General features: G+C 41.2%; 2 protein-coding genes across 2 annotated transcripts; both read left to right on the forward strand.

The window, feature by feature from the left end:
• The first annotated feature begins 1,402 nt into the window (after nt 1-1,402).
• Nucleotides 1,403-8,149, forward strand: smu1a (SMU1 DNA replication regulator and spliceosomal factor a). Its single transcript, XM_084550069.1, has 12 exons — nt 1,403-1,599; nt 3,087-3,297; nt 3,409-3,561; nt 3,780-3,890; nt 3,993-4,121; nt 4,209-4,328; nt 4,445-4,561; nt 4,704-4,831; nt 5,732-5,858; nt 5,944-6,111; nt 6,215-6,367; nt 7,023-8,149. Exons 1-12 carry the CDS (start codon nt 1,574-1,576, stop codon nt 7,119-7,121), a joined length of 1,542 nt encoding a protein of 513 aa, XP_084406195.1. The 5' UTR covers nt 1,403-1,573; the 3' UTR covers nt 7,122-8,149.
• Nucleotides 8,150-15,156: 7,007 nt separating this feature from the next.
• On the forward strand, nt 15,157-26,110 carry LOC311491900 (putative carboxypeptidase X1). Its single transcript, XM_084549964.1, has 13 exons — nt 15,157-15,261; nt 15,353-15,492; nt 15,627-15,711; nt 17,702-17,861; nt 17,934-18,025; nt 19,397-19,520; nt 22,067-22,263; nt 22,370-22,549; nt 22,810-23,007; nt 23,103-23,199; nt 25,319-25,458; nt 25,595-25,697; nt 25,783-26,110. The coding sequence occupies exons 3-13, from the start codon at nt 15,691-15,693 to the stop codon at nt 26,097-26,099; spliced, it is 1,629 nt and encodes a 542-aa protein (XP_084406090.1). The 5' UTR covers nt 15,157-15,261; nt 15,353-15,492; nt 15,627-15,690; the 3' UTR covers nt 26,100-26,110.
• Nucleotides 26,111-26,183: the final 73 nt, after the last annotated feature.

Here is a 26,183-nt window from a genome sequence, read left to right on the forward strand (position 1 = left end):
TGTTAGGTATTGTGTGTTGGGCCACATCCAGAGTAGAATCGACCTCCTCCTCCTTCTTCTGTTTCCTCACTCTGCCTGTTTATCACTCATGGATTCATTCATCTCTTAAACACGACTCTTACCTTTGATATGTTATTGTCATGAGAGTTGTGCGTATCCACTGCGGCCAAGTGGCCATTTCAGTTTAGCATTTTGAATGGTTTCCATGAGAACACTGGGGATTGTATCTGCTAGGGTTCCTCAAATGCAGCATTGTTTGTAGTGATTTTTTTCCAAACCATGTTTTAGAAGCAGCGAATTGTGGACAAATGCTAGTGTTTTTCTAAAAAGCTGACTGATTTGGCTCATAAATGTCACAATTTGACCGACCAACAGAGAGGCGAAGTTTCTTTGAGGTGCTAATGTGTTCTGATTATGTTGGAACGGCGTGACTTTGCTGCACGCCGAGAATGGCACCTCACATAAATTTAGAATTTCCCTTTGTTTTTAGTCAGAAAGGATGAAGTGATTACATTACAGCCTTTTGTGTCGCTGTCACTCTGCCAGCGTGGTGGCGTCTACCTCCCTGGCAAGCATTCTCTCTGGACAGCCTTTCCGCTTTGTCACGCCAGAAAACGGCAAAATTATTATTGACGTCTTTCTTCTGCTTTTATGTTAATATAAGGACCGCGGTGGCACGGTATCACGTGAAAGCCGCTCTCCTCCCCTGCTTCCTTCTCCCCCATCAATAAATTTCTCCCATCTGCAAAGGCAAATAAAACCGACCACGATCCGCTGTGGTGCCAAATTCATTTTCAGCGTGGACGGGGCTCAGAGTGGGATTATGTCATGATTGCCTTAAACAATCAAACCCAGGCTCGCAGACTGAAGCAGTGCACTGTGCACCATCATCATCATAACCTTGAAAGACCTTCACTGGTGGAAAGCAAGGAGTCAAGAGGGCCTCTGAGCCATAACTGCGCTGATAGCACCCCCTGTTGATCATCTTGAGAAACTAAACAACAAAGCAGAGGGGTCAGATATACACACGCTATGATTATGAAGAGAAAGGGTTTGTAACAATTATATTATTGACCGTTCCATGTGGACAAAAATTGACCTGTGCTGCAATTTCAACAGGAAAACTAGTTTAATGAAGCATCTATCAAAGAAATCCTCATATATTCTCTCATTAAACTCATTTCTAGTTGACTGCAAATACATTATATGATATCGACCCCAAAAGCTTGTTATTATAGTTGATTTCATGGGTTGGTGAGTTGAATTAAATAAAATATAACAGAACCTTGAACCTATTATATTTTATTGAGCATGTAGAGGAAACATTCAAGTATTAAAGTTCACTTGAATGTTCAAAAAAATACATATTGTGTCAATTACTTGCTCACAATATTTTCACGTTGTAAAAATCTAAATGCAGAAACCAGTCAGATTTGTTTATGGGGCTTTTATTTTGAAGACTTTTATTTTGAAGGCCGTTGGCTCCTCCCTGCTGCACTTCCGTGTCCGCTCTGCGTGTCCCTTGCTTGTGCTGCAGAGCTGTCTTGTAGCTTCTGTTTTGAGATAAATAATCATGTCTCTGGAGGTGGAATCCGCAGAGTAAGTAATCACATTCATTTCCCCCTGAAACACGGTAGCTTCTTTAATAAATCGCCCGCTATTAGCGCCGTATTTTATGACTGTTTGTCACAGCGAGGCCTGGCGCATCCTTAGCTGCAGGTTGCTAACGTTGAGCTAAGCTAACAAGCTAACTTCCAGTTGTAGCCTTACAAATGTTGTTTGGGCTTTTTTTAGTGTGACCGGGTGGAAGTAGATTGAGGTTTAAACAATTCCTTTGTTATGTTAAGTTTTTAATTGCCCGTCTTTTATATCGCTATTACTTTTGTGTTCTAAATATGAATGCTAACGGAGTTGCAGTAAGTTAGCATTAGCTAACGTTGCACTCCCGGTTACTATAGATGCTGCTCTCACTGGCGATGTGAAGCTTTCTAAATAAACACGTGTTTAAAGTGATAAAATGTATTGCCATATCTAATATATTTAATTTAGTGTCAGTATGCACTTCTAATGTCTAGTTATTTATTATTATTAAATGTTCTACTATGCTACATCTGTTAGCATTAAGATAATCTTAAAAGTCTGCAGGGTTGAAGTTGACATTTATACTAGTTTAACATTTGTTTACTGGCTACTATTAATTTTTTTAACATAATTGTTACAAATATTTTTGTGAAATGGATATTTTATATATGAAAAATAAAACACTAGAGCCCTGTTTCTCAATTTGTCAACAGTTTGTGTCACTTAGAATAATAGTCATTCACTTGCCAGTTCATTAGGTACACTAGTGAAAACAAATACATCCTGCAGACTAAATCTTAGCTTCATGATGGTTATGGTATTAGTTTGTTTAAAATAACTGAGAAAGCTGCTGATTTAACAGTGTTTTCGGTTTGGTTTTTGACATCCTTGTCAGTGGGCTAGGCTAGGCAAACTACATCCTCTAAAAATGATCGTCCGGTTGATTCAACATAAACAGGACGAGGGATTTAGCGCAGGTTTGTCAAATAAGAATACAGTCCTTTTCATTGGTGTGTACCTAATGATTTGGCATGTGAGGTTATTTGTCGCAGTGATGTGTAATGAGCTGGTGATTGGGCCTCCGGGTATGTTTCTATATAAATAAATATCCCAAAACCAAGGGATTGATATTTATGTTGTTGTTGTTGTTAAATATCCCACTGCCGTCAAACTATACCTTGGTTTATTATTTAAGGCTACTGATTCATTAAATTTCGATTGAATTTATTAAGAGATATTTAAGTTTTCAAACAGTTTTGCTAAGTTATGAAAGAGAGATTCACTAAACTAATGGTCAGAGATGCCCGGTGTTTCCGCAGTACTTTACTTCTAGTTGGCTCATATTGCATGTAGCTTTTCTTTTGTCCAGCTCATTTTAAATCTCGAGAGACTGCGTTCAAGACCCCTATCCCACGAGACCACAAGGTTTCTAACTAGAGGGTGTGGACGATGAACTTTTCTATTTCTTTATCCAAATGCCTTACATCTGTTGCGTTTTTCTCCAGCGTGATCCGTCTGATTATGCAGTACCTAAAAGAAAACAACCTGCACCGGACTCTCGTCACGCTGCAGGAAGAGACCACGGTGTCTCTGAACACGGTGGACAGTATCGAGAGCTTCGTGGCGGACATCAACAGCGGCCACTGGGACACCGTCCTGCAAGCCATCCAGTCCCTCAAGCTGCCGGACAAGACTTTGATAGATCTTTATGAACAGGTGAGGTTCGGAGAAGTCTACGGGAAATCCCTCGTGCCGACATGTCCCCTCGTGAAACGTAGCTCACGTCTGCAGTCGTGTTACCTGTGAATCTGTCTTTCTCCTGTCCAGGTGGTGCTGGAGCTTATCGAGTTGAGAGAGCTCGGTGCAGCTCGTTCCCTCCTCAGACAGACGGACCCCATGATTATGCTGAAACAGACCCAGCCCGAGAGATACATCCACCTGGAGAACCTGCTGGCTCGCTCCTACTTCGACCCCAGAGAGGTGAGTGAAAAACCAGATGGGCACAGGATGCGGCCTTTGTAATTTTGCCTCTTAAATGTCGGATCCTTCATTTAATTAATCATCAGAGGCCCTGGTTTTGAAGTTAAACCTTGGACAGATCCACAGAGAAGCCCTTCATCGTGTTATTTGATGCTGAATGCTTTTAAATACATAGAAAGATGTGTTTTTGATAATCGTATCGTTTAAATCCTATCCAGGCGTACCCAGAAGCCAGCAGTAAGGAGAAGCGCCGTGCAGCCATCGCTCACGCCCTGGCAGGAGAGGTCAGCGTGGTGCCGCCTTCTCGTCTCATGGCTCTGCTGGGACAGGTAAGAGACTAGAGAACCAGGCATAGCTGCAACATATTTGGAAGACAGAAGTCCAAAGATAAAGTTCATTGTCCGTTCTGTGTCTATATTTTCTTTCTTCAGTCTCTGAAGTGGCAGCAGCATCAGGGTCTCCTGCCTCCTGGTATGACCATTGATTTGTTCAGGGGTAAAGCTGCCGTCAAAGATGTGGAGGAGGAGCGCTTCCCCACCCAGCTGAGCAGACACATCAAGGTACCTCCACACTGTCCCCAAATTCGGTCATTTTGCTTTTGCACTTTTCAGGACTTAAAGTAAATAGTTGTTTTCTTTCCTGAACAGTTTGGACAGAAGTCTCACGTGGAGTGTTCCAGGTTCTCCCCTGATGGTCAGTATCTGGTCACCGGCTCTGTGGACGGCTTCATTGAAGTCTGGAACTTCACCACCGGCAAAATCAGAAAGGTAGCTTATGCAAAATAATAAAATAAGTTGGATAAACCACATTTACAGTCTGCTTAAATATGAAGCTACATCAGTTCACACTTTTGAAATAACTGTGTGTGTATTGTGTCCTTCAGGATTTGAAGTACCAGGCTCAGGATAACTTCATGATGATGGATGATGCAGTGTTGTGTATGTGCTTCAGTCGGGACACCGAGATGTTGGCAACTGGAGCTCAAGATGGAAAGATCAAGGTAGAGGACAAAGTTTAACACCTGAAAAACAAGCAGCGCATCAGGAGCTTGGTTATGAGAAATAGCTGAATCATAATTAAGATCTTTGAAAGTCAGAGGCTTCCTGTTTTTTTAAAAACTGTTTCTGTTTGTGTCCGTGTAGGTGTGGAAGATCCAGAGCGGTCAGTGTCTGAGGAGATTCGAGCGCGCCCACAGCAAAGGAGTAACATGTTTGAGTTTCTGTAAAGACAGCAGCCAGCTCCTCAGTGCCTCCTTCGATCAAACTATCAGGTAAACTCATATCTGACCAAACACATTTAACCTTCTAGGCCCCGTTTAGACCTTGGTGGATTTGTTAGTATGCGTCATGGTTCAAGTCGCATCAACTGGGCGAATCATGGTAGATTTGGTCGGGGTTCAGTCCGCATCAACATTTCAAGTAGGGATGCACCGGATATTCGGCCACCGAAAGACTTTTATCACCGAAACAACACGGCCGAAACAGGATGTTGTGATGACGCAAGCAAATACCGCAGCCAGCACGGGCATGTCTGCCGAGTGGATGTATCTCAATATATAAAGTATTATATAAATGTTATATAAATACCCACTGATACGGATTTGCATTTAATATATCACCTGAACTCCAAACATCAAAGCAAGGAAGTTTCCCAGTGATGGTGCCAAGGCAAAAGGAGCCGTTCTACTGCATCTCCAAAGCAAACCGCAAGACAAACGTTCGTGTTTTTGTTTTGTTTATTCACTTTTTATTGCGACATGCCCGTTCAGCAGCTCACATCCTCAGCCACGCGGAACTTCAGTCGCCTTCGTTTTCAGCCTAGAATTCCCTCGTTTCAAGTAAGTTTGATTGTTTGCTCTGATTGCTAGATAAAATGGCTGGGGTTCATTTCTGGTTTGTTGAAAGTCCCTGAATGGCCTAAAAAATTAGGTTGTACAGTGGCAGCGTGGAGGGTAGTGACTGCAGGATGCTGGAATTCACTGTTAAGCATTCTTGAGGTGTCGAGTTGTCCTCTGCCTCACATGCACTTAAACCTGGCCACGTGCGTTCTTATTGCCCAGATCAGATATTAATGCTGAGGTCTGAACGGGGCCTTCCTTCTTTCAAAGTCACTTATAGGTGCCACTGTAAAGTTTGATTCTCTCAACAACTGTTTTGTGTTTTTTCATAAGAATCCACGGGCTGAAGTCAGGTAAAACTCTAAAGGAGTTCCGCGGCCACTCCTCCTTTGTCAACGAAGCCACATTCACTCCAGACGGCCACCACATCATCAGCGCCTCCTCCGACGGTACCGTGAAGGTAAGAGAAGCCTCCGCTCTCTTCTCTTATTTTTCTTACAGCGCCACGTGTCTCCTCCATCTCATACATATTCTCTCCTCACCAGGTGTGGAACGTGAAGACCACCGAGTGCTCCAGCACCTTCAAACCTCTGGGAACGTCAGCCGGCACCGACATCACGGTCAACAACGTCATCCTGCTGCCCAAGAACCCGGAGCACTTCGTAGTGTGTAACCGATCCAATACGGTGGTCATCATGAACATGCAGGGACAGGTCAGTTCAGAGCTTTGCGGCACTAAACGGTCTGAAAGTTAATCTGCCCACCTGCCCTTTAACACATTCGCCTGGTGTTTGTCTGAATGTGCTCGCTGTGCAGATCGTGAGGAGTTTCAGCTCCGGTAAGAGGGAAGGAGGTGACTTCGTGTGCTGCACTCTGTCGCCCCGAGGCGAGTGGATCTACTGCGTGGGTGAAGACTTTGTGCTCTACTGCTTCAGCACAGTCACGGGCAAGCTGGAGAGAACGCTGACGGTAAGCTACTGCACTGATCAGAACAAAGTGGCCAAAAATATCCACAGCATGCTCGGTTTATGTTTCTCCCACATGTTCTGTCCTTTAAAAGATTTCGTTTAAGCTTTGAAAGTTGGGATGTGTGGACAAAAGATGTGAAGGCTGTTACACAGTCCACGAGAAGCGAGAAATTGACACATCAACCGGGCAGAACCTTTTTCTTGTGTGGTGTCCGTGATTGGTCAGAAATTTGAATTTGGCGCAGTTAATGCAGAAAAGCGGAAATGTTAGCGGGCACTCTGTGATGGCGTGACCACTAATATCTCCTGTGTAGAGGCTGGCATACAGTGCGTGGGTGCATGCTGAATGAAACGCGTGATCCGACAGACGCGGTCTTCAAAACGACTGGCCGACATCGGAAAATAATAAGAAATATGCCTCTCGTCATGGAGGTAGAGCAGAGCGTGGTTTAATTAAACAAAAAAGCGAGTGAGTTTGGAGGAAGTGTGGGCGGTTCATCAATATCGTGGCTCCAAACTCCAAAAATGGCACCGCCCACATCCCCGGGAAGATAGCGTCAATGCAAGGAAGTGGGGATGCGTTGTCCATATTTATATACAGTCTACGGTCACGTTCCATGTGGACGATAGTTACCCCTCGATCCTCTCACCCCCAGGTCCACGAGAAGGACGTGATCGGCATCGCTCACCACCCCCACCAGAACCTCATCTGCACCTACAGCGAGGACGGCCTGCTGAAGCTCTGGAAACCTTAACTCCTCACCGACCAGAGAGGAGACCGGACGTTCCTCTCACTCATGGGACACCGCTCTGCCCTGTTTGATTTGTTTTTGTCATTTTGTAAACCCTGGTGAATTCCTCCCGGGTCTACGAGGACTGAAAGTTTAGATGTATGGACATGAAGTCAGTTTGACACGTTTTGTTTGAAAGTTTTTGTATCATTTAAAAGCATAAAGCTGAAGTTTGGACAGTTTACAGGAGTTTGTGCAGCAGAGCCTTATTTAATCCAGCATGTCAGATTAACACGACTGAAATAATGTGCAAGCCTCCTCCGTTTTTCTTTTGGTCTATCAAATAGTTCTTCACTTGTTTGTTTGTTATAGACGTAAAGAAATAATTTAATGTCTCTCACATGGAATTTGCTTCAGAAGAATGGAGGTCCTTTTATTTAAACAGTTGGTACAAAGACTGAGGGAACATTCTTCCATGTTAGACCAGAAAATAAAGTCATTCTCTGCACATTCTCAGTCAAAATCAAAAGGTTCTGCTGTTCAACGCTGAAGCTCTACAGACTTTAGTTTCTTCGGAGGGAGGAGTGTAGATTTGATAATTCCTTTTTCTGTAAATATATTTTTTTAAATTGCATTTTGTTTTTCTTTCCAAGAATACCTGGTTAAATAGAACGGGTTGATAAATATGGATTGTGTTTGTTTTGGTGACGAGAAGAGAACGATGTGGCTCATCTTCAAGTGTCTTCAAGTGTTTGCATTTTAAACATGTCTCTATTCCGCTGTTACTTTATTATATTTTGTCAAATTCTGCTCAATAATAACAGCTGTGCAGGAAGAAATTCAGTTTCAATTAATCTAAACTCTGGACACAATCCAGAGTGTAGATTAATTGGGGAGTCTAAATTGGTCGTAGGCGTGCATATGACACAATAAGCAGCACAAATCAAAAGGCAACTTCACAGAAATCCAATGTTCCACATGTACAAACGTCTCATGTTTCATGTCTGGTCCGTGACATTAAAGCTATTTAACCAGAGCAGTGATGTGTGACCTCTTTTTGAACACCGAGAGTTATTACAACATCTTTTAAGACCATTTGAAAATGTTTTTAAAGAAACAATGTCCCCGTACGGAACACGCTAAACTTATTTCTTCGACTTAAATAACTGGAACGCTTCTGTCTGTGTCGTCTGTGTGCAAGAGGGAGGTTGGCAAATTCTGATCCGCTGATGAAAATGAGGGTTGACGGAGTTTAATCCTTAAATAAACGGTTGGCCTGGATGTTAGCGCAGCAGCTCTGCAGAGAGGAGTGTCAGGTCAGGCAGCAGGACGAGAGGGTTTCCTGCAAAACCTTCAAAATAAAAGCACAAAGTGGTTGATACACACTGAGCATGTCAGAGTTTTAGAAGGGTATTATACATCTGCAGCAGTTTTTATTTTATCTTCAGCTTCAAAACATGCACTGGAATATGGTTACACAATAATCCTTAAAAGATCCTTAGATTTAAAAGCTTTTGGGATGTTTTAAACATTTTCTGTGATCACGTAATGACAGGATTTAAGCTCTAATCTTTTGCTAAATTAAGATGTCATGTACTTTATTTACATAGCACCTTACAACAACCCACAGGTGAACCAGAGTGCTTTACAAAGATTAAACCATGATTAAAAAAACACACCGGGAAACAAGTACATTAGTAAAATAAAAAATACAAACAATAAATGAGAGGATAAAAAGTAGAATAAAATATCCAACAAAGGTTCAAAAAAGGCAACTGGACTTGTAGAGTTTTTTTGAGAAGACCTTTCACCACTCATCCTAGTAGCTTCTTCAGTTCTAGGGGACTGGTGGGAAGTCTGAGGTTTAAAAAGGAACTCCTCCTGAAAAAACTTGCTTGTTATGTTAACAACCAGAAACTGGTGCAGCTAATTTCCAAAATTGGAAACTGGTGCAGCTAATTTCCAATTTGGAAATTAGCTGCACCAGTTTCTGGTTGTTAACATAACAAGCAAGTTTTTTCAGGAGGAGTTCCTTTTTAAACCTCAGACTTCCCACCAGTCCCCTAGAACTGAAGAAGCTACTAGGATGAGTGGTGAAAGGTCTTCTCAAAAAAACTCTACAAGTCCAGTTGCCTTTTTTGAACCTTTGTTGGATATACCATGACCTGGATGACTGAGAACCTTCACAGACATAGAATAAAATAGATCCGTTTTGATTTGAAAAGGCCCAGGTCAGTAATGAGACGGATGTCAGTGGGGAGCTCGATCCAGAGCCTGGGTACAGCATTTGAAAAGGTTCGGTCAACCAAGTGTTTAAATTTTGACCTGGGCACTTCAAACAAGAGTTGGTTTGACGGCCCGTCTGAGATCAAACTGGGCTGTATGTGGCCCCCGAACTAAAATGAGTTTGACACCCCTGCATTACATTAAAGCATCTGTAATCTTGTAAAAAATAAATAATTGCTCTTAGGCTGCATTAAATTATGCTTAAAAAATAAGATAAAGTGACTGATATGGGTTTTATTTTCCTACCCAGAATCAGACCAAGGTTTATTTTCTCAAACTTGTAAGTGGCAGGAAGTTGTGCTTGCATCGCCGGGTGCTTGACATCGCTGCAGAGCAGCAGGTCAGGGAGGCTGAGTGAGTGTTTAGTGTCAGGGGGGGTTTTCTGTAAGGCAACAGCTACTATGGCAGGCGTCCTGCACTCCGCTCCGCTTTTATTCCTGCTTTGCTTTTTTGCGAGCCCCTCGTTCACTTCTGCTGACGATGCACCCACAGCGAGACCCACTCTTGCAGCTTTCAGCACGGCCCGGGGCTTTTTACCTGTAGGGGAAACCAGTGCCACTGAGGCTCCCACCACTGGACTCACAGCCACATATAGTAAGTCAACAACTAAGACCACCAAAGCTCCTGAACTCCTGCATGAGGATGGACACAAAACACCAGAGAGAAAAGTGTCCAAAAAGGAAGAAGAGGAGGAAGAAGGTCCATTGGAATTAGGTGAGTGGATATCAAAGTTTATTTTAATATCCTCACACAGCAGGAAAGGATGAGTCCAGTTGATCAGTATGTTGGTTTCATGTGTTTCTCATTAACAAAAGCAGCCGTGGTGATAAAAGTTTTAGTGTAATGTGTCACACTTAATCACAAACTTCCCCTGAGAATAAACTCTAAATGCAAAATGTGTTGTTTACTTTAAAAGATAGATGCAACAAGATATCTACAGATCTGATGGGTTACTGGGTAGAGAGCCTTCCTGGTATGTGTCCCATTGATTAATGAACCTTTCGCCGGTGTTTTTAAGAGTGTTATAGATTCTCAGTGTGGAAAAAAAAAAAAACAGGCTCTGTGTTGGTCTTTGCATATCTGCGGTCAGGGAGTCAGTGTCCGAGGGTTGGGGGAGGATGATGTTCCACATTCTACACTGTGTGCACTGAGACATGCGTTTTCCTCTGATTAAAACCAGATGGACCATGTGACAGCTCAGAGCAGACATTAAAAAAAAAAAAAAAAAAGGAGGCTTTTTAAAACCAGACATGCAGATGTACTGTACTCATCCATCTACACACTGGGCTGAATGTAAATAGTAGCATTTGCTGCCAAAAAATGTCCATACACTGATAGTTTTTATTTTATTTTTAGTTTTTTTTTTGTTTGTTTTTGTTTTTGTGCATACCATTTTATTTTATTTTTTGTATTTTTTTTTTTTGTTTAATTTCATTTTGTTTTATTAAAGTTTTTTCTTTACCGTATTTTTTTAGTCTTTTATTTCATTATTTCATATTTTTATTTTATTTATTTCATTATTTTATTTTTATAATTTTATTTTTCTTAATTCTTTTTTCTTTTTACTAGTTATCAATTATTTTTTTTTTATGTGCAACTGAGCCTCTGTGACCAAGCAATTTCCCTTGTGGATCAATAAAATCTGTTTATTTTATTCAAAGAATGTTTTATTTTTCTTACCTATGCACTAATTGCAGAGCCACACATTGTTAGCATAGCGTAAAAAAGCTCGATACAGGGAAAAACAGGTCTAGTTCTATCCATAACTTCCCTAATTAACATGTTTCCTTAATTTTACTTGTTGAAAAAGGCAGAAAAATGTAATATTATGTTATTTATGTATTGCGTAGGTTGTGTGTTTCCAGTCTTTGTGCTGAATTCAACCAACCAGCATCAAATCACTGTCTAACTCAAAACAAGAATTAAACTGGAGCAGTTTTTCTCTGAAGTGAAGCTGGCCTATCTTGGAGTAAAAGTCTGAAGTTCTCTGAGACCTGCATGTCCTCCTCCTGTGCACAAAACAGTTTGTCTTTCTGCAGCGAGCAGGTCCATCAGGAGCGTTAAGGTAGCAAAGAAGCCCAAAACGCTCCAGAAGAAACCCAAAGTCATCACCAAGAAGCCGAAGTTTGCTAAGGCGGCAAAGCCCCAGGTCAAAAAGCCCAGCGTGAGCCAGTCAGTGGCTGCAGAAACAGTCCCACGTATGTACTGGGATTAGCCCCGAGGTATACAGTATGCCAACCGCACAATCGACCTTTGGTAGTAGTGGCAAATAGTTTCTGTTGCGTTTGCCTTCCTGCAGCAAGGAAGAGTTCATAAATGTCCCATAAATGCATCCATTAAAAAAAGAAACTATCTGGGACACTTGAAGATGAAGGAAACCCATGCAAGGAAGCAACAAACAAACCAAACTATTTGCTAAATTAACACTATAAAGTAATATTTCACTCTCCACGGTCATACTGTATATCGAAACCTAACTAAACTAATCTGTTGTTTGGACTAATCCCGTCTGCTGTGCTTTATACTGCTTCCCTCTCTTGAAGGAAAGAACATGAACCTCAGATTGGACTTGCACCAGCTTCGTCTCTTCCTGTAAAAACACCTAGTGTCTGTCACTTGGGACATTTGTTCATTTTTAAGTAATATGTCTGTGAAGGTTCTCAGTTATCCAGATCATGGCATATCCAAAAAGAATGCAACTGGAGTTGTAGGGTTTTTTTGACAAGTTGTTTCATCCAAGTAGCTTCTTCAGTTCTAAGGGACTGGTAGGAAGTTGAGGTTTAAATAGGAAACTCTGTGGATGTAGACCATCCGAAAACTTGCCTGACTTGTTTCTGTAACAACCAGAAAGTTGCACGACTAGTGTCCATTGACGGCTAGATTCTTACCTGTCGTTGAAGGGGGACAGTTTGTCCTTGTCCTCTTGCTCTATGAATGACCCATTATCAGAGTCTCCAGTCTCAAGGTGTGAATGGGGTTGAAACTTCTTGGGGACAGAAGTTAAGAATGTATTGTACATTGATGGCACATTATACCTCAGTCCACCTCCTCTGTTCAGAGAAGGTTTTTCCAATCTAGCGTAGACGACTTCCTTTACTCCTCTTTCAAACCATCTGTCTTCTCTGGCTAAGATTTGGACGTCATTTCCTGATGACCCGGCTCTCCTGTGTAGGGATATTTGTGGATGGGTTGTTTGGTTTCCCCCAATGTATAAGTCTGTACAATCCTCACTATACTGAACAGCAAAAACCACATTACCCTGTTTGTTGGCTGGGTGTTTTGTCTTTGGGGTGGACCAGTTTTTGCATAAGTGCATTGCCGGGTTTTCTGATGGCCTAGATCCACAGAGTTTCCTATTTAAACCTCAACTCCCCACCAGTCCCTTAGAACAGAAGAAGCTACTCAGATGAAAAGTCTTCTCAAAGTCCAGTTGTCTTTTCTTTAACGCTTTTTGGATATCTTAGTTGACTGGTTTTCTTGTTCATCATTGGCCCCAAAGCGAAACATTTCAGCTGCACTGTGAAGATTTTACTTAAGATTTTACTTACTTGTATGATTTTCCTTGTTTGAACTTATTTAAAGTTCTAAGACAAGATCCTTCATGTGTGTTAGAGAACACTAGAGAACAATACTCTTTCTCTGCTCTTTGGGACCACTGAAGTTTTCGTCCTCAACCAACAAACAGTCTGAATATGTATTTACCCATTTAATCAGCTGAGTCGTGGACCGCTTTCATGTCGTCTTGGCGTCGTTGCCAGTGCTCTCTGGCTCAGCTTCAGTAGCTCCAGGAGAAGCTTGTGGTTTGACATGAATCCAGCGGTCAAACAGCAACAAAGAGGAATTCTGACTCACAAGCAACTGAAAAAGGAGATCCTGCAGGACTACAAGGCAAAAAAGGGGGGAAGGGTCGCTGCAGGAAATGCCACCTACGTTTAACATTGGTTTGTGCTGCTTCTGTACCTCGGCCTGATGCTTTTCAGCAGCCAGTAAAGCTTCCTCCCGACAGGAGCCGAACCCCGTGGACAATGAGAGTCTGTCTGAGGCTTCAACGGACGTGTTTAAAGAAACTACAGGAGAGCAATGCCTTCCTTCTGTTTCCTGCCCTCCTGCTTTTGGCTCAATTTGGAAATCCATACGTCTCAGAAGAAGTCGTAAGAACGCGGCCAACGTCTTATCTGGAAGCAGCTGCATTTCTGAAAGTTTCACCACTCGCTTACTCTTTAATTTGTTTCCTGAAATTTTTCACACTGACAAATGTGATAAATATTCTGTAGAGTTCATGTGCATTACGCGAAATTATGCAGCCTCTCCGGATTTTTAAAAATCTTTTATTGCTTTTATAAACGGAATCACAGATGATGTAATTTGGATTATATTTTTTATAATAAATATACAAAAAAAAAAATGTCCTAGCTGCCAAAGTGAAAACAGATATCTACAAATTAATGTAAATGAATTAAAAATATATAATGTAAAATAACCAATTTTTGTGTGGGTCATTCTCAGTTGTGCTTTCACATCTCACAGCTTTTTTGCAGTCTCTTGGTTTGTGTGGAGAACCTGCTCTAACACGTGCCTCGTGAAGCTTGAGCTTTTCCTTTCGTATCCGTCCCCTCACTTACTTTTCCATGAACGTGTCTCGGAGCAGCTTGGAGCCTTCTTTTGTCTTCACTGTGTAACTGCAGCCAGGAATACTCATTAACCAGTGACCAGACCTTCCAGACACATGTGTCTTTACACTGCAACAACGTGAGACACATTCACTGCACTCACTTGTGTCTTGCGAACCATTTACAAAAGGCGACAGCCTGGCGACCTGTCCAGGGCATCAGCAACTCCCACAACCCTCTGAGGATGCGTGGTGATAGAAAATTAATGGATGGAGGTGAATGTTTACGCTATCACTTATCTTATATATTTTTAAGTAATAACATTGCAGAAATCTGTATTCATTTTGGCAGAAAAAGACAAATTATATTGACCATTGTTCCATTTATAGAAGCAATAAAAATGTTTTCCACTGTGTGAACATTAATTACGTCATAGACGATAACAGATCACATGATCTAGTGCGTATATATGTTCAGTATGTACACGTTAGCATGTGCTTGCATAATTGCAGTGCATGTAATGTGTGCATCTGCATACATTACATTAGTGTCACCGTAGAGCAGGGGTGTCAAACTGATTTTAGTTCAGCGGCCACATACTGGACCAGTAACATCGCAGCACAATTACATGCGAACAAAAATTTTAAAAAATTCCATTTGTTTTAGTGCAAAGAATAAGTACTATATGAAAATGTTTAATTAACTAAACCTGAAATTTCTTAGTGCAATTTCTGCGCAATGTTGTTTAGTTCTGGGCCGCAACTTTTACTAAAACAGTGTGACCCCTAGTGGTCAAATTACAAACATCAGTTCCTTTAATTGAAAAAAAATGAGTCTTCTATGTAAATTTCATGCTTTGCAAATTCATCCTGCGGGCAAGACCGGACGCATTGGCGGGCCAGTTTTGGCCCCCGGGCCATATGTTTGACACCCCTGCTGTAGAGTAACAAAGCGAGTTGAACTGAGTTTGCATTTCAAAGTTAGCTTTTACATAAATTCAGTGTTTTCACGTCTCATTGATTTGCTGAACCGCTTATTTAAAAAATTAGACTGAACCTTTATCTCTGTTACCTTAGCTCCCACTCGCTTTGCCTCTCTACTGTCTCCTGTGTAAAAGTTATCTTCAGTTATCGGATAATAACTTGTTGACTGTGTCAGAATGTCCTCCACTCGGTCTGGAGTCACTGAAGGTCAAAGACGCCCAGCTGAGGGCTTCGTCCTACAAGCGGCGAGGCCTGGGTCCCCACCGGGGCCGGCTCAACATCCAGGTGACTTGACTTGCAAACGCAAAATGTGATTTATCACCTGCTACCTGCGATCACTGTGCATTTCATCAGTCCCTCCTGTGTGTGTGTGCAGTCCGGGATAGAGGACGGAGACATCTATGATGGGGCCTGGTGTGCTCAGTACAGAGACAAGAAGCAGTGGCTGGAGGTCGACGCTCGGCGGCCGACTCGCTTCACCGGTGTCATCCTGCAGGGACGAAGCTCCATCTGGAGGTCGGTGCCACTATCCGTCTTTTAACTGATGAACAGTTTCAAATAAAAGGTTAAAGGCGTCAGTGTACTGTAACAGAATTTTAACACGTATGACATTTACCATGAAGACCTGTTTGTGTCCTGTTCACACACAGCTGGGACTTGGTGTATTCCTACAAGGTGCAGTTCAGCAATGACACGCTGGTGTGGAAGCCGTGTATGAACGGGACCGAAGAGGCTGTGAGTGAACATCTGAGTTCTTCCCCCAGAGTGGAGAGGGTTTGATTCTCAGGGCCTTTCTGTGTGGAGTTTGCGTGTTCTCTCCGTGTTTTGCATGGGTTTCCCTCGGCCATCGTCAAAAAACATGGGTGCTAGGGCGTCTAGCCCACAGTGGCGGCTCAGGACTAATCCTCCATCCGACCATGCATTTTCGTTGTGCAATGTACATTGACAAATAAAGCACTTTACCTTTATTACCTCCACACTGACAGTCAGTCAAACTTTAAGTGCATTAGCCCTCGTTTGTTTTTTTTGGTGCTGACAATTTGTGGGTTAATTACATTGTTCTGAGTTTTGATTTCTCTTTTTCTCAAAAATGTTTGCAATTTAAAGCGCTTACTTTGAAAAGTAAATTAATGAAATTAATTTACTGAAAGCCGGTAAAAACATTCACGTTGTAGACTATGATGTCATGAAGTAATTAATTCAAGTTTTATTGTATTATGTAAAATGTTTGCTTTTATTTTATAGTTTTCTTACCATTTTTCCAACGTTGATCATTTAAGGATATTTTAAAGATTACTAAACATAAACATAAAAAAGAACCTCTCAGAGTCCTTGCACTACTACAGGTAGTTGTACTTGAACTTAGAAAAGCACCCAAACAAAGGTACGGTAATAATTTTCTACATAAAAATGATTCAAAACATCAACAGATTTTTTTTTTACACAAGTTCTAAAAGGAGACAAAGAAAACCCGGTCAAACAAATGAAACAGAAATATTACGGTTGTGTCCAACGTTTATGCTCGTCTGCAGTTTGTTAGACATCATGTGGACAAGCCAGGAGACAAGAACTCGGGTATCTAAAGCTAAAACCAAAGCGCAGCTAAAGTTAGTCGTCCATGCATCAAGCAAATTCTTGTACCTTATCATATCATTTATCATTTTTCCTTCCTGTATAATTACTTATATTTCTTTGCTTATATTATTCCATTTTATTTTATTTATTTCATTATTTTATTTATTAAGTTTTCTTCATTTTATTTTTTATTTCATTTTATTTTACTTTATTTATTTATTCATTTGTGTATTTATTTATTTTATTATATATATTTTTTTCGTGTTTTATTCATTTTATTTTTAATTTAATTTTTAATTTTATTTTATTTTATTTAACTTATTCATATTTATTATGTTTTTTTTTAATTTTATTATTATTTTCTTTTCTACTTAACTGAGTGAGATGTAAATGCAACTAAAATTAAATCTAAAATAAGAAGCCTTCATTTTTATTAATTTATTTCATTATTTTATTTCACTTTGTTTATTTATTCATTTATGTATTTATTTATTTTTATTCATCTTATTTTTATTATTTTTTATTTGTTTTTTATTCATTTTATTTTTAATTTAATTTAATTTAATTTATTATTATTTTTTTATTTTATTATTATTTATTTTTTTTTTTTATTAACTGAGTGAAATGTAAATGCAACTAAAATGAAATCTAAAATAAGAAGCCTTAAATGAATTTACTGAAAGCCAGTAAAAAACATTCGGTTCACGTTGTAGACTACGACGTCATGAAGTAATTCATTCAAGTTTTATTGTATTATATAAAACGTTTTGGAGTTATTTTATAGTTTTCCTACCGTTTTCCAACATTGATCATTTCAGGATATTTTAAAGATTAGGAAACATAAAAGAACCTCTCAGAGTCCTTGCACTACAAGGTCACAGCAGATACTGAAAACAAGGATTCACGTATATTTGCAACTCAGAAATATGTAAAAATAATTACTGTTCTGAAATAAATCAATGCACAAGTCTAATATTTCTGCTTCAGTAGTTGATTAGGTGTCTCGTTGCCTACTTTGGGGACTTGTGTGAAAATGTTTTGAGTCATTTTGATGCAGAAATGTATCAAATCCTGAGGGACGTAAAGACCTTTAAGACAGAAGTCAACTCTTAAGTTTATCCCGTACTCAGTGTGTGTCCTGATTCTGCAGGTGTTTGAAGGAAACCAAGACACAGAGACGCCCGTCCTGGCCCTGTTTAACACGTCCACTGTGGCACGGTACATCCGGATCAACCCACAGACCTGGTATCAGAACGGGACTGACGGGGACATCTGCCTGAGAGCCGAGGTGTTGGGCTGCACACTCCCAGGTACAGGAAGCCAACAACTGGACACGATTTGTGTTACACTCCGTCCTGACACAGATTTTTCCCATTTCACAGATCCTAATAACATCTACGCATGGCAGATGGAGCCAAGGGAGTCCAGAGACAAACTGAACTTCAGTCACCACAACTATAAGGAGATGAGAAAGGTAGGACGCCGACGAGTATTTTATATCATGAAGAAGTTTTAGTTTTATTTCCCTGGATCCGCAAGTGTAGCGTAGCTGCTGAAACGCTTCCAGTGTGTGTGTGTGTGTGTCGGGGTGTCTCTCTGTGTGTGTGTGTGGTCTGGTTTTAGTCCGATCAAAGAACAAACAACAGAGGAGGTTTCACTACGGCGAGGCAGCGTTCTCACACCGCCGTCTGAATGTGGTGGTCAGAAAACAGGCCACAGAAACAAACACAGGTCCTCCTTCCACAAACTCATCCGCAACTTTGACATAACTCACGCAAGTGTCATATTATGGACAGATGAGCCAACCCTGTAACTTCACACTGATCTTTCTCCAGCTGCCACGGATTTCTGGGGGAGTAGACGTACAGGATGGAGTGATCATGTTTGAGATCATTTCTCTCTTGGCCATTCATCTAACTTTCTTAGTCTGTGTGCCTTTGACTTTTTGCTCCATTACTTTCCAAACAAGACTTGACGATGATGAACAAAAAAAATCAGAGAAGATTGGTTTAAATGGAGAAATTATTATTAAATTAAATACATTTTTTATTAATCCATTCATAAAAAAAAAATTAAAAAAAAAAGTTTCCCAAAAAGTTCATGAAACCTCTGCGTTTAACTAATATAATCATCCAAATCTAAAACCACAGTGCAGCTAAAGTTAGTCATCCGCGCATCAAGCAAATTATTGCACCATATCATATCATTTATCATTTTTCCTTCCTGTATAATTACTTCTGTTTCTTTGCTTATATTATTTTATTTTATTTATTTCATTATTTTATTTATTTATTAGTTTTTCTTAATTTTTTTTTAATTTTTTTATTTGTATTCAGTTTATTTTTTATTTCATTTTATTTTACTTTATTATATTTTATTTATTAATTTTATTTCATTATTTTATTTTTTAATGTTATTTATTCATTTTTATTCATTCTATTTTTTTATGTATTCGTTTTTTAAATTAATTTTATTTTTCATTTTATTTAATTTTATTTATTCATGTTTATTCTTTTTTTTTTTTTCTTAACTGTCTTACACCTATTTTTTATGTGCAAGCAACCTCCCTTGTAGATCAGTAAAGTCTCAGTCTAAGGCATAGTTCCAACAGATCTATTTTCACTGTCAGTGTCAAAGCATGAACAGGTGTTAATGATGATCAGGCTCAGTAGAATGGGTGTGACTCACTAAACAGAAAGGACAGTACAGTAATAATAAATGTTATCAATGACGTGTGGCTGCAGATTTAAGAGAAGATGCAAACTTAGAAAAAAAACAAAAAACAAACTCTAAGAAAATATTAATAGACGACATTCTAGCATATCTCTTGTTTTTCTTCTAACAGCTGATGAAGTCGGTGAACGAGGCGTGTCCTGACATCACCCGCATCTACAGCATCGGGAAGAGCTACGGGGGCCTGAAGCTCTACGTCATGGAGATCTCAGACAATCCTGGGAAACACGAACTGGGTGAGACCAAGTCTTCCTCTGAGGTTTCTGCAGATTCATCCAGATTTATTCCTACAGCGAAACATCAACAGATCTAAACTTTGCCTGAAGGGGATTAATAATCTGGACAACATCCACTCTCTAACAGGAGGGAGCTTATTTTATCAATGACTAGTGAAATAGTTTTTTTAGCATTTCGAGCAGTTTTAAAATTCCTCCACATGCTGTATTGCCGCTCTCCTACTGAGAGGAAACATTCCCAGCAGGGACAAATACTTTGCATTCACACAGTAATCTATGGCTCAGAGTGGCCTTATACACTGGCTGCCGCTGTATCTCAGCCCTCAGACAGTCCACCACTGTGAGGGACGTAACCCCGTACAACCTCGTTTACTCTGCGGTGCACAAATGTTTTCTTTGGCCTCCTCGGCCCGGCACCAGAGCGGTGAGGCTTTTTCCCCGCCAAAACGCAAGGCAGTGAAGACAGCACACACGAAGGGAGACTGAAAGACGGTGTATTTTTCATTCAAATGGTGTCAAAGAGAGTCCTCGCAGGTGCAAAAATCTACTAGGACACGTCTTGTTTCAATTAATGACGATGTTGCTGACTCTAAACTTTTTTCAAACTCGTATCATCTCCCATCGTACAGATCGGATCAGTTAAAATAGATAACTGAGCTGACTGGAGCCAGAAATAAAATGAGACAAACACAAATGAGCCGACCCCGAGGAGAGCGATTCTCGTTTCAGCTCGCTTTGCTGCTTCGGTTTTGAGGAGAGTGTGTGAGATTTCAGAGATGCCAGTCGGAGTCAATGTATGCAGAGCAAACAGGAAACAGGTCCCAGGCCTTCCAGCGGTGGTTATCTGTGCAGCTCTGCTTTTGAAAACACAGAAAACTGTAGGTGCATTCAGAGTTTTGAAGTCAGACTCTTCATCACTGCACAGAAATGTTTTGTTCTGTTCGGAGGAATGAGAGGCTGAAGGCGACAGATCAGCAGTTACCAGAAACGTCCAGTTGCTGTTATTGCTGCACTGCAAGGAGGTCACAGCAGATACTGAAAACAAGGGTTCACTTACTTTTGCAACTCACAAATATGTAAAAATGTTTTTTCTTAAACAAATCAGTGCACAAGCATTATAATATTTCTACTTCAGTAGCTGGCTGGGTTCTCTTTGTCTACTTTCAGGACTTGTGAGTCATTCAGATGCAGAAATGTAAAAAATTCCTAAGGCTGCAAAAACCTTTAAGACACAGGTCAACTTTTAATATTTTTCAGATGCATATAACATATATTACCTGCACAAAGGGACTTTTAGCTGTCTAAAGTAAAGCACTTTCCTAGATAATATGTAGTAGATAAACGTAGAGGGAGCTGTGGAGTAGTGGTTAGAGGTGCAGCTTGGGACCGAGGGTTCGCCCAGGTTCGCCGTGTCCATGGCTGAGGTGCCCTGAGCAAGCATCTAGCCCCCGAGCGCAGTCCTTAGAAGCTGTTGCCCTCTGCTCTGACTGTACACACTACTGTGTGGGATGGTTCAAACACCAGGAACTGCAATTTCCCCATTCCGGGACAATTAAAGGTTAAATTAATCTCTGTTGGAGTTTATTGTCTGTTGGTTTTGTTTTGAAACAGGCCTGCTCATTAATCTACTGTCAACCTGATTAGGAGAGCGACCGTTTCGATCTCGGACGAGCCTCCAGCTTGCTTCAAGAAAAATGGACAATGGTTCTCTTAGAGTTTCAATTAATTTGTTAAATGAACAGAAGTTCACAACAAACTAATGAGGGAACGACACTGGTTGCTGCTCAAAATAACAAAAAAAAAACTTAAGCAGAAGGAGGAACTTGTAACAGGAGTTTAAAAAAACCTTACCTGCGCTTTCTGGTGAGAATAAAAGAGGAATAAAGCCCAGATTACTAGACCTGCACTTTCTTCTAATTAAACAGAACAAAACTTAGACTTTGACTTTTTTAACTGTCATTCAAACCTACACCAGCAGTGCTCATTTTAATGAAATTACATTTCACTGACTCCCTACAGCAGCTATACGCACACAGGCTGGAATAAAATAAAAACCAAGAACTGAGATAGACTGGTGACCTGTTCAGGATGTACCCCGCCCCTCGCCCCATGACAGCTGCTCTAGCCCCCCAGCGACCCTTAACAGGACTAAACGGGTATAGAAGATGAATGAATGAATGAATGAATAAAAACCAAGAAAAAAATAAATATATGTAAATTATTTACAGGTATAAATATTCCGCAGACTAGGACTGTCCAGGACTGTCTGTAAAAGACAAGGACGAGTAGCAAAACTAGACCTAGTGTCTCCAATCAGACTAATTCCTAGGACAGGATGTGCTAGCAGGTAAATGGAAATACAAGAACAAAACTTATGACATCTCCTTGCTCTGTTAACAAAGTTACACAAGTCAAAACCTGGTTTAAAAGAATACTTAAAGGCCGATAGTTTGGAAGTAGCCACAGCAAAGTTCTACTTGGGATTCACTGGAGTAAGGTGGTGTAAGGCATTACTAAGGGTGATTGTGTTTTGGCGCCCCCCACAGGAGAACCAGAGTTCCGGTATGTTGCAGGGATGCACGGGAACGAGGCTCTTGGCCGGGAACTTCTGCTCAACCTCATGGAGTACATGTGCCAGGAGTACAAACGAGGAGACCAGCGAATAGTCCGCCTGGTCAAAGAGACTCGCATCCACCTGCTGCCCTCCATGAACCCCGACGGATACGAGATGGCCTTTAAAAAGGTGCTGGAAGTAAAAGTAAAACGCATTTCAGCCAAATAAAAGGTTGTGGTGAGATCTGGACCTCGAACAGCCAGATCATGACTCATGAGGAGGTTGTAACCCGCAGGGCTCGGAGCTGGCGGGCTGGGCGCTGGGACGTTACAGCTACGAAGGCATCGACATGAACCACAACTTTGCCGACCTCAACTCGATAATGTGGACCGCCATCGAGCTGGAGACGGACCAGTCCAAACTCATCAACCACTACTTCCCCATCCCTGAGCAGTACACCTCAGAGGAAGCCTTTGTACGGTTTCTACACACTCACAGCAGACTGTACACCGATCAGGCATAACATTATGACCACCTTCCTAATATTGTGTAGGTCTCCCTTGTGGTGACTCATCAGAGAATGGACATGGGCCTTCTGAGGGTGTCCTGTCAGTGGTCATAATGACGTGGCTGATCGGTGTAGGTCTGATAAAACAGCTGAAACTCAGAGGCTCATATTTCTGGAAGGTTTCATGAAGTTTTATCATCTGTCCTCCGACTGAACCTCTTCGACAGGTGGCGTCCGAGACCCGAGCCGTCATCAACTGGATGCAGAACATCCCATTCGTTCTCAGCGCTAACCTCCACGGCGGGGAGCTGGTGGTCACCTACCCGTACGACATGACCCGGGACTGGGCGCCCCGCGAGCACACGCCCACCGCCGACGAGAGCTTCTTCCGCTGGTTGGCCACGGCGTACGCCAGCACCAATCAGGTTAACTCTCCTCCTGCTGTTACCCTCCGCTCACATCCTTCATATCAGCATCTTCTAGGGATGGTAGTCATGCTCTGGTAACCCCATCTGTCCAGGTGATGTCCAACCCGAACCGTCGGCCGTGCCATAACAAGGACTTCCTCAGGTACAACAACATCATCAATGGAGCGGACTGGCACAACGTACCAGGAAGTAAGAACCTGTGTGTTTTTAAAGTTATGAAATATGGCGGTTGGGCCTTTCTGTGCAGAGGTTGCATGTTCTCCTTGTGCCTACGTGCTTGTCAGGCTTGGGGTTAGGGTTAATTGGTAATTCTCACTTGGCTGAAGGTGTGCATGTCACTGTAAATGAATGAATGAATGAGTCTTTCTGTTTACGCCCTACGATAGACTGGTGACCTGTCTAGGGTGTACCCTACGCTCTGGCACCCCTCAACCCTCTAGAGCAGGTGCGGGCAAACGTTTTGGCTCAAGGGCCACACTGGGTCACACAGATTGGGCCTGCAATTATATAAATAATGTGAGAAGAGACGATAGACTTGGATTTAGTTGAAGTTGATGGTGTTTACGATTGTGCCATCTAGTGGGAACATGCATTGTAGAAAATTTTATAAACGCTCAACGGGCTTTAGTTTGCCCACTACTGCTCTGGAGGATGACCAGCTATGGAGAATGAATGAAAGAATGAATCAAATAATTTTTTTATTAAGGTCAAAGAACTTTCCAAGAATTTATACCTCAGGCATCCATTTAATTTAATGTCCATGTTCAAAAAACTGCTGTAAAAACTAAAAAAAAAAAAGTAGTTTAAATTTGTAAATGTGGTGAGGCTGGGGCATTTTTTCCAAGTCAGTCTTGGATATGACCTAGATTAGCTAAAATATTGACCTGAATGAATTATTAGTTTTTGTGTAGCATCAGATTTAACATTGTCTACCCTTGCATCAATATTTTAGCTAAACTTGGTCATGTCCAAGACTGATTAAAAATAAATAAATAAATAAATAAAAAATGCCCCAGCCTCCCAACATTAGTTTTATGGAAAATAACTTTTTTTTTTTAAATAAGAACAACAGTGACTTTAAGTAATCAATGTAAATGTCTTGAGTGGTTTAAGAGATTTATGCAGAAAAAAGCAGAAAAAAAAATATTAATCATATTAATAATAATATTAAGTTTTTATCCTCCTGACTACCACTAGTTCAAATTTGTCCTCTGTGGAGGACATCTGTAAACCTGAATATCTCCCACCCTCTGCGTACTACTGAAGTAACTCCATGTGCATCTACAGAGGACATTTAGGGCTTTTCAATGATACCAAATGTGAAGGGGTGAGGCTTTGGTTCCTTTCTTTTTCTCAGGGAAAGAGAAAGGAAAATGTCGCCCATCAGTTATGATATCTTAAAAATAAAAACTTTAAAAAAATAAATGTTTTCAGTATTTTAATTACCTTACGAAGAATGGGGATTTTTTTTAATTTATTTTTTTAAATGTGATTGGACAATATTTTTTCCCTGGTAGTCTGGAGGTTAAAGCAGTTTTTTTAGAAGTGGACATTTTTGTCCTTAATGACTCAAGTGTTCTCTTGACCTTTTGGATTTTATTTTTTTTGTACACAAAGCGAGAGACTTTGTAGAGAGAAAAACTGTGCCACATGCACGAACACAGCGGCTAACACATGACGGCCAGATGAAGAGGAAAAATTGGCCCAAATGGACAAAAATGTCCCTAATGATGCAACAGTTAAAGGTTATATCTGTGGAGCATTCAGAGTATCATAAGGGAAACTTTTGGGAATGTTCCCTGAAGCTTATTCTGTAAAACCATTACAGAAATTTTGGGAAATAATGTAAATAAATATAAATATTTTTATAAAGTTTTTTTGTTGTTGTTGAAGGTCCTCTGGAGGTTTCACAAAATAACCTTCAAGAATCCTTTAGTCCTAGGAACATTCACAGAAGGTTTTATTTTTGAAAGCTTCAGAAGTCCTCGAGCGTACGTTTCATGAATTTTTCTTAAAAGATTTATAACAAAAAATACGATAAAACATAAAACGTAACCATCACATCAAGCGTGAGGTATAGATCACTCTGGGTTGTGTCCTGTCTGGCTTTAGGCTACTTGGTGGATCCTGCCAGGAGCAAATACTCGTCTCAAAGATTAAGCCATGTGAGTCTAAGTACAGATGGCTGGTACAGGGAAACTGTGAATGGCGGTAATCATTTTGTCCGTGGATCAAGTACAGAGAAAGTAGTTGTTGCTCCAGTGGAAAAGAAACCTACTGAATGAAATCATTTTGTCTTCACCTGCAGGTATGAACGATTTCAGCTACCTTCACACCAACTGCTTCGAGGTGACCGTGGAGCTGTCCTGTGACAAATTCCCTCACGCCAGCGAGCTTCCGGTCGAGTGGGAGAACAACAGAGAGTCTCTGCTGGTCTACATGGAGCAGGTCTGGATGATTTTATTTCACACGTACCCTTACAGTTTATTAAGGATCATCTCCTTCCTCATTTAGTGTGAAAGTCATCCGTCAGACAAAGTTAGATCTCTTATTTGTTGCATTGCTTTTTGTTTTTTGTTTTTAGGTCCACCGTGGAATTAAGGGTGTGGTCCGGGACAAAGACACAGAGGCTGGCATTGCGGACGCCGTCATCAAAGTGGATGACATTGATCATCACATTAGATCAGGTACAGGAGAACTCTGCATATAAAAAGTACATAAAATTAAAGATGTTTCACTGAAATGAAACTTGATGTCCGCTCTCCTTCCCAGCGGCCGATGGCGACTACTGGCGGCTGCTGAATCCCGGCGAGTACCGGGTGACGGCCGCCGCCGAGGGCTACCTCCCGTCCTCCCGCACCTGCTACGTCATGTACGACCACTACCCCACCATCTGCGACTTCCGCCTCACCAAGACGCCCAAGGAGAGGCTGAAGGACATCCTGGCTAAGGGGGGGAAACTTCCCAAGGACCTGCAGCTCAGGCTGCGGCAGCTACGCATGCGCAAGCTCCGAGTCACCACCAAAGCCATCAACCAGAGGCGAGCTGCCGCCGCCGCCGCAGCCGCCAAGCGAGCAAAGAGGGTGTGACGGTGATTGGAGACGATAAAGAGAACAAAGCAGGGCTTGGTTCAGAGACGCATCTTCACTGGATTCATGTCGGGTTTTGCTGTG

Source organism: Chelon labrosus, assembly GCF_963514085.1.
Source record: "Chelon labrosus genome assembly, chromosome: 8".
Classification (NCBI taxonomy): Eukaryota; Metazoa; Chordata; class Actinopteri; order Mugiliformes; family Mugilidae; genus Chelon; species Chelon labrosus.

Excerpts from the sequence above, each read along its gene's own strand:
- smu1a (XM_084550069.1), top strand. The coding sequence starts at position 1,574 with ATGTCTCTGGAGGTGGAATCCGCAGA. Across the intron at positions 4,329-4,444 it reads CCACCGGCAAAATCAGAAAG|GATTTGAAGTACCAGGCTCA; the intron begins GTAGCTTATGCA and ends TGTGTCCTTCAG. Across the intron at positions 4,832-5,731 it reads TCCTTCGATCAAACTATCAG|AATCCACGGGCTGAAGTCAG; the intron begins GTAAACTCATAT and ends TTTTTTCATAAG.
- LOC311491900 (XM_084549964.1), top strand. The coding sequence starts at position 15,691 with ATGAACGGGACCGAAGAGGCT. Across the intron at positions 18,026-19,396 it reads ACTATAAGGAGATGAGAAAG|CTGATGAAGTCGGTGAACGA; the intron begins GTAGGACGCCGA and ends TTCTTCTAACAG. Across the intron at positions 25,698-25,782 it reads TGATCATCACATTAGATCAG|CGGCCGATGGCGACTACTGG; the intron begins GTACAGGAGAAC and ends TCTCCTTCCCAG.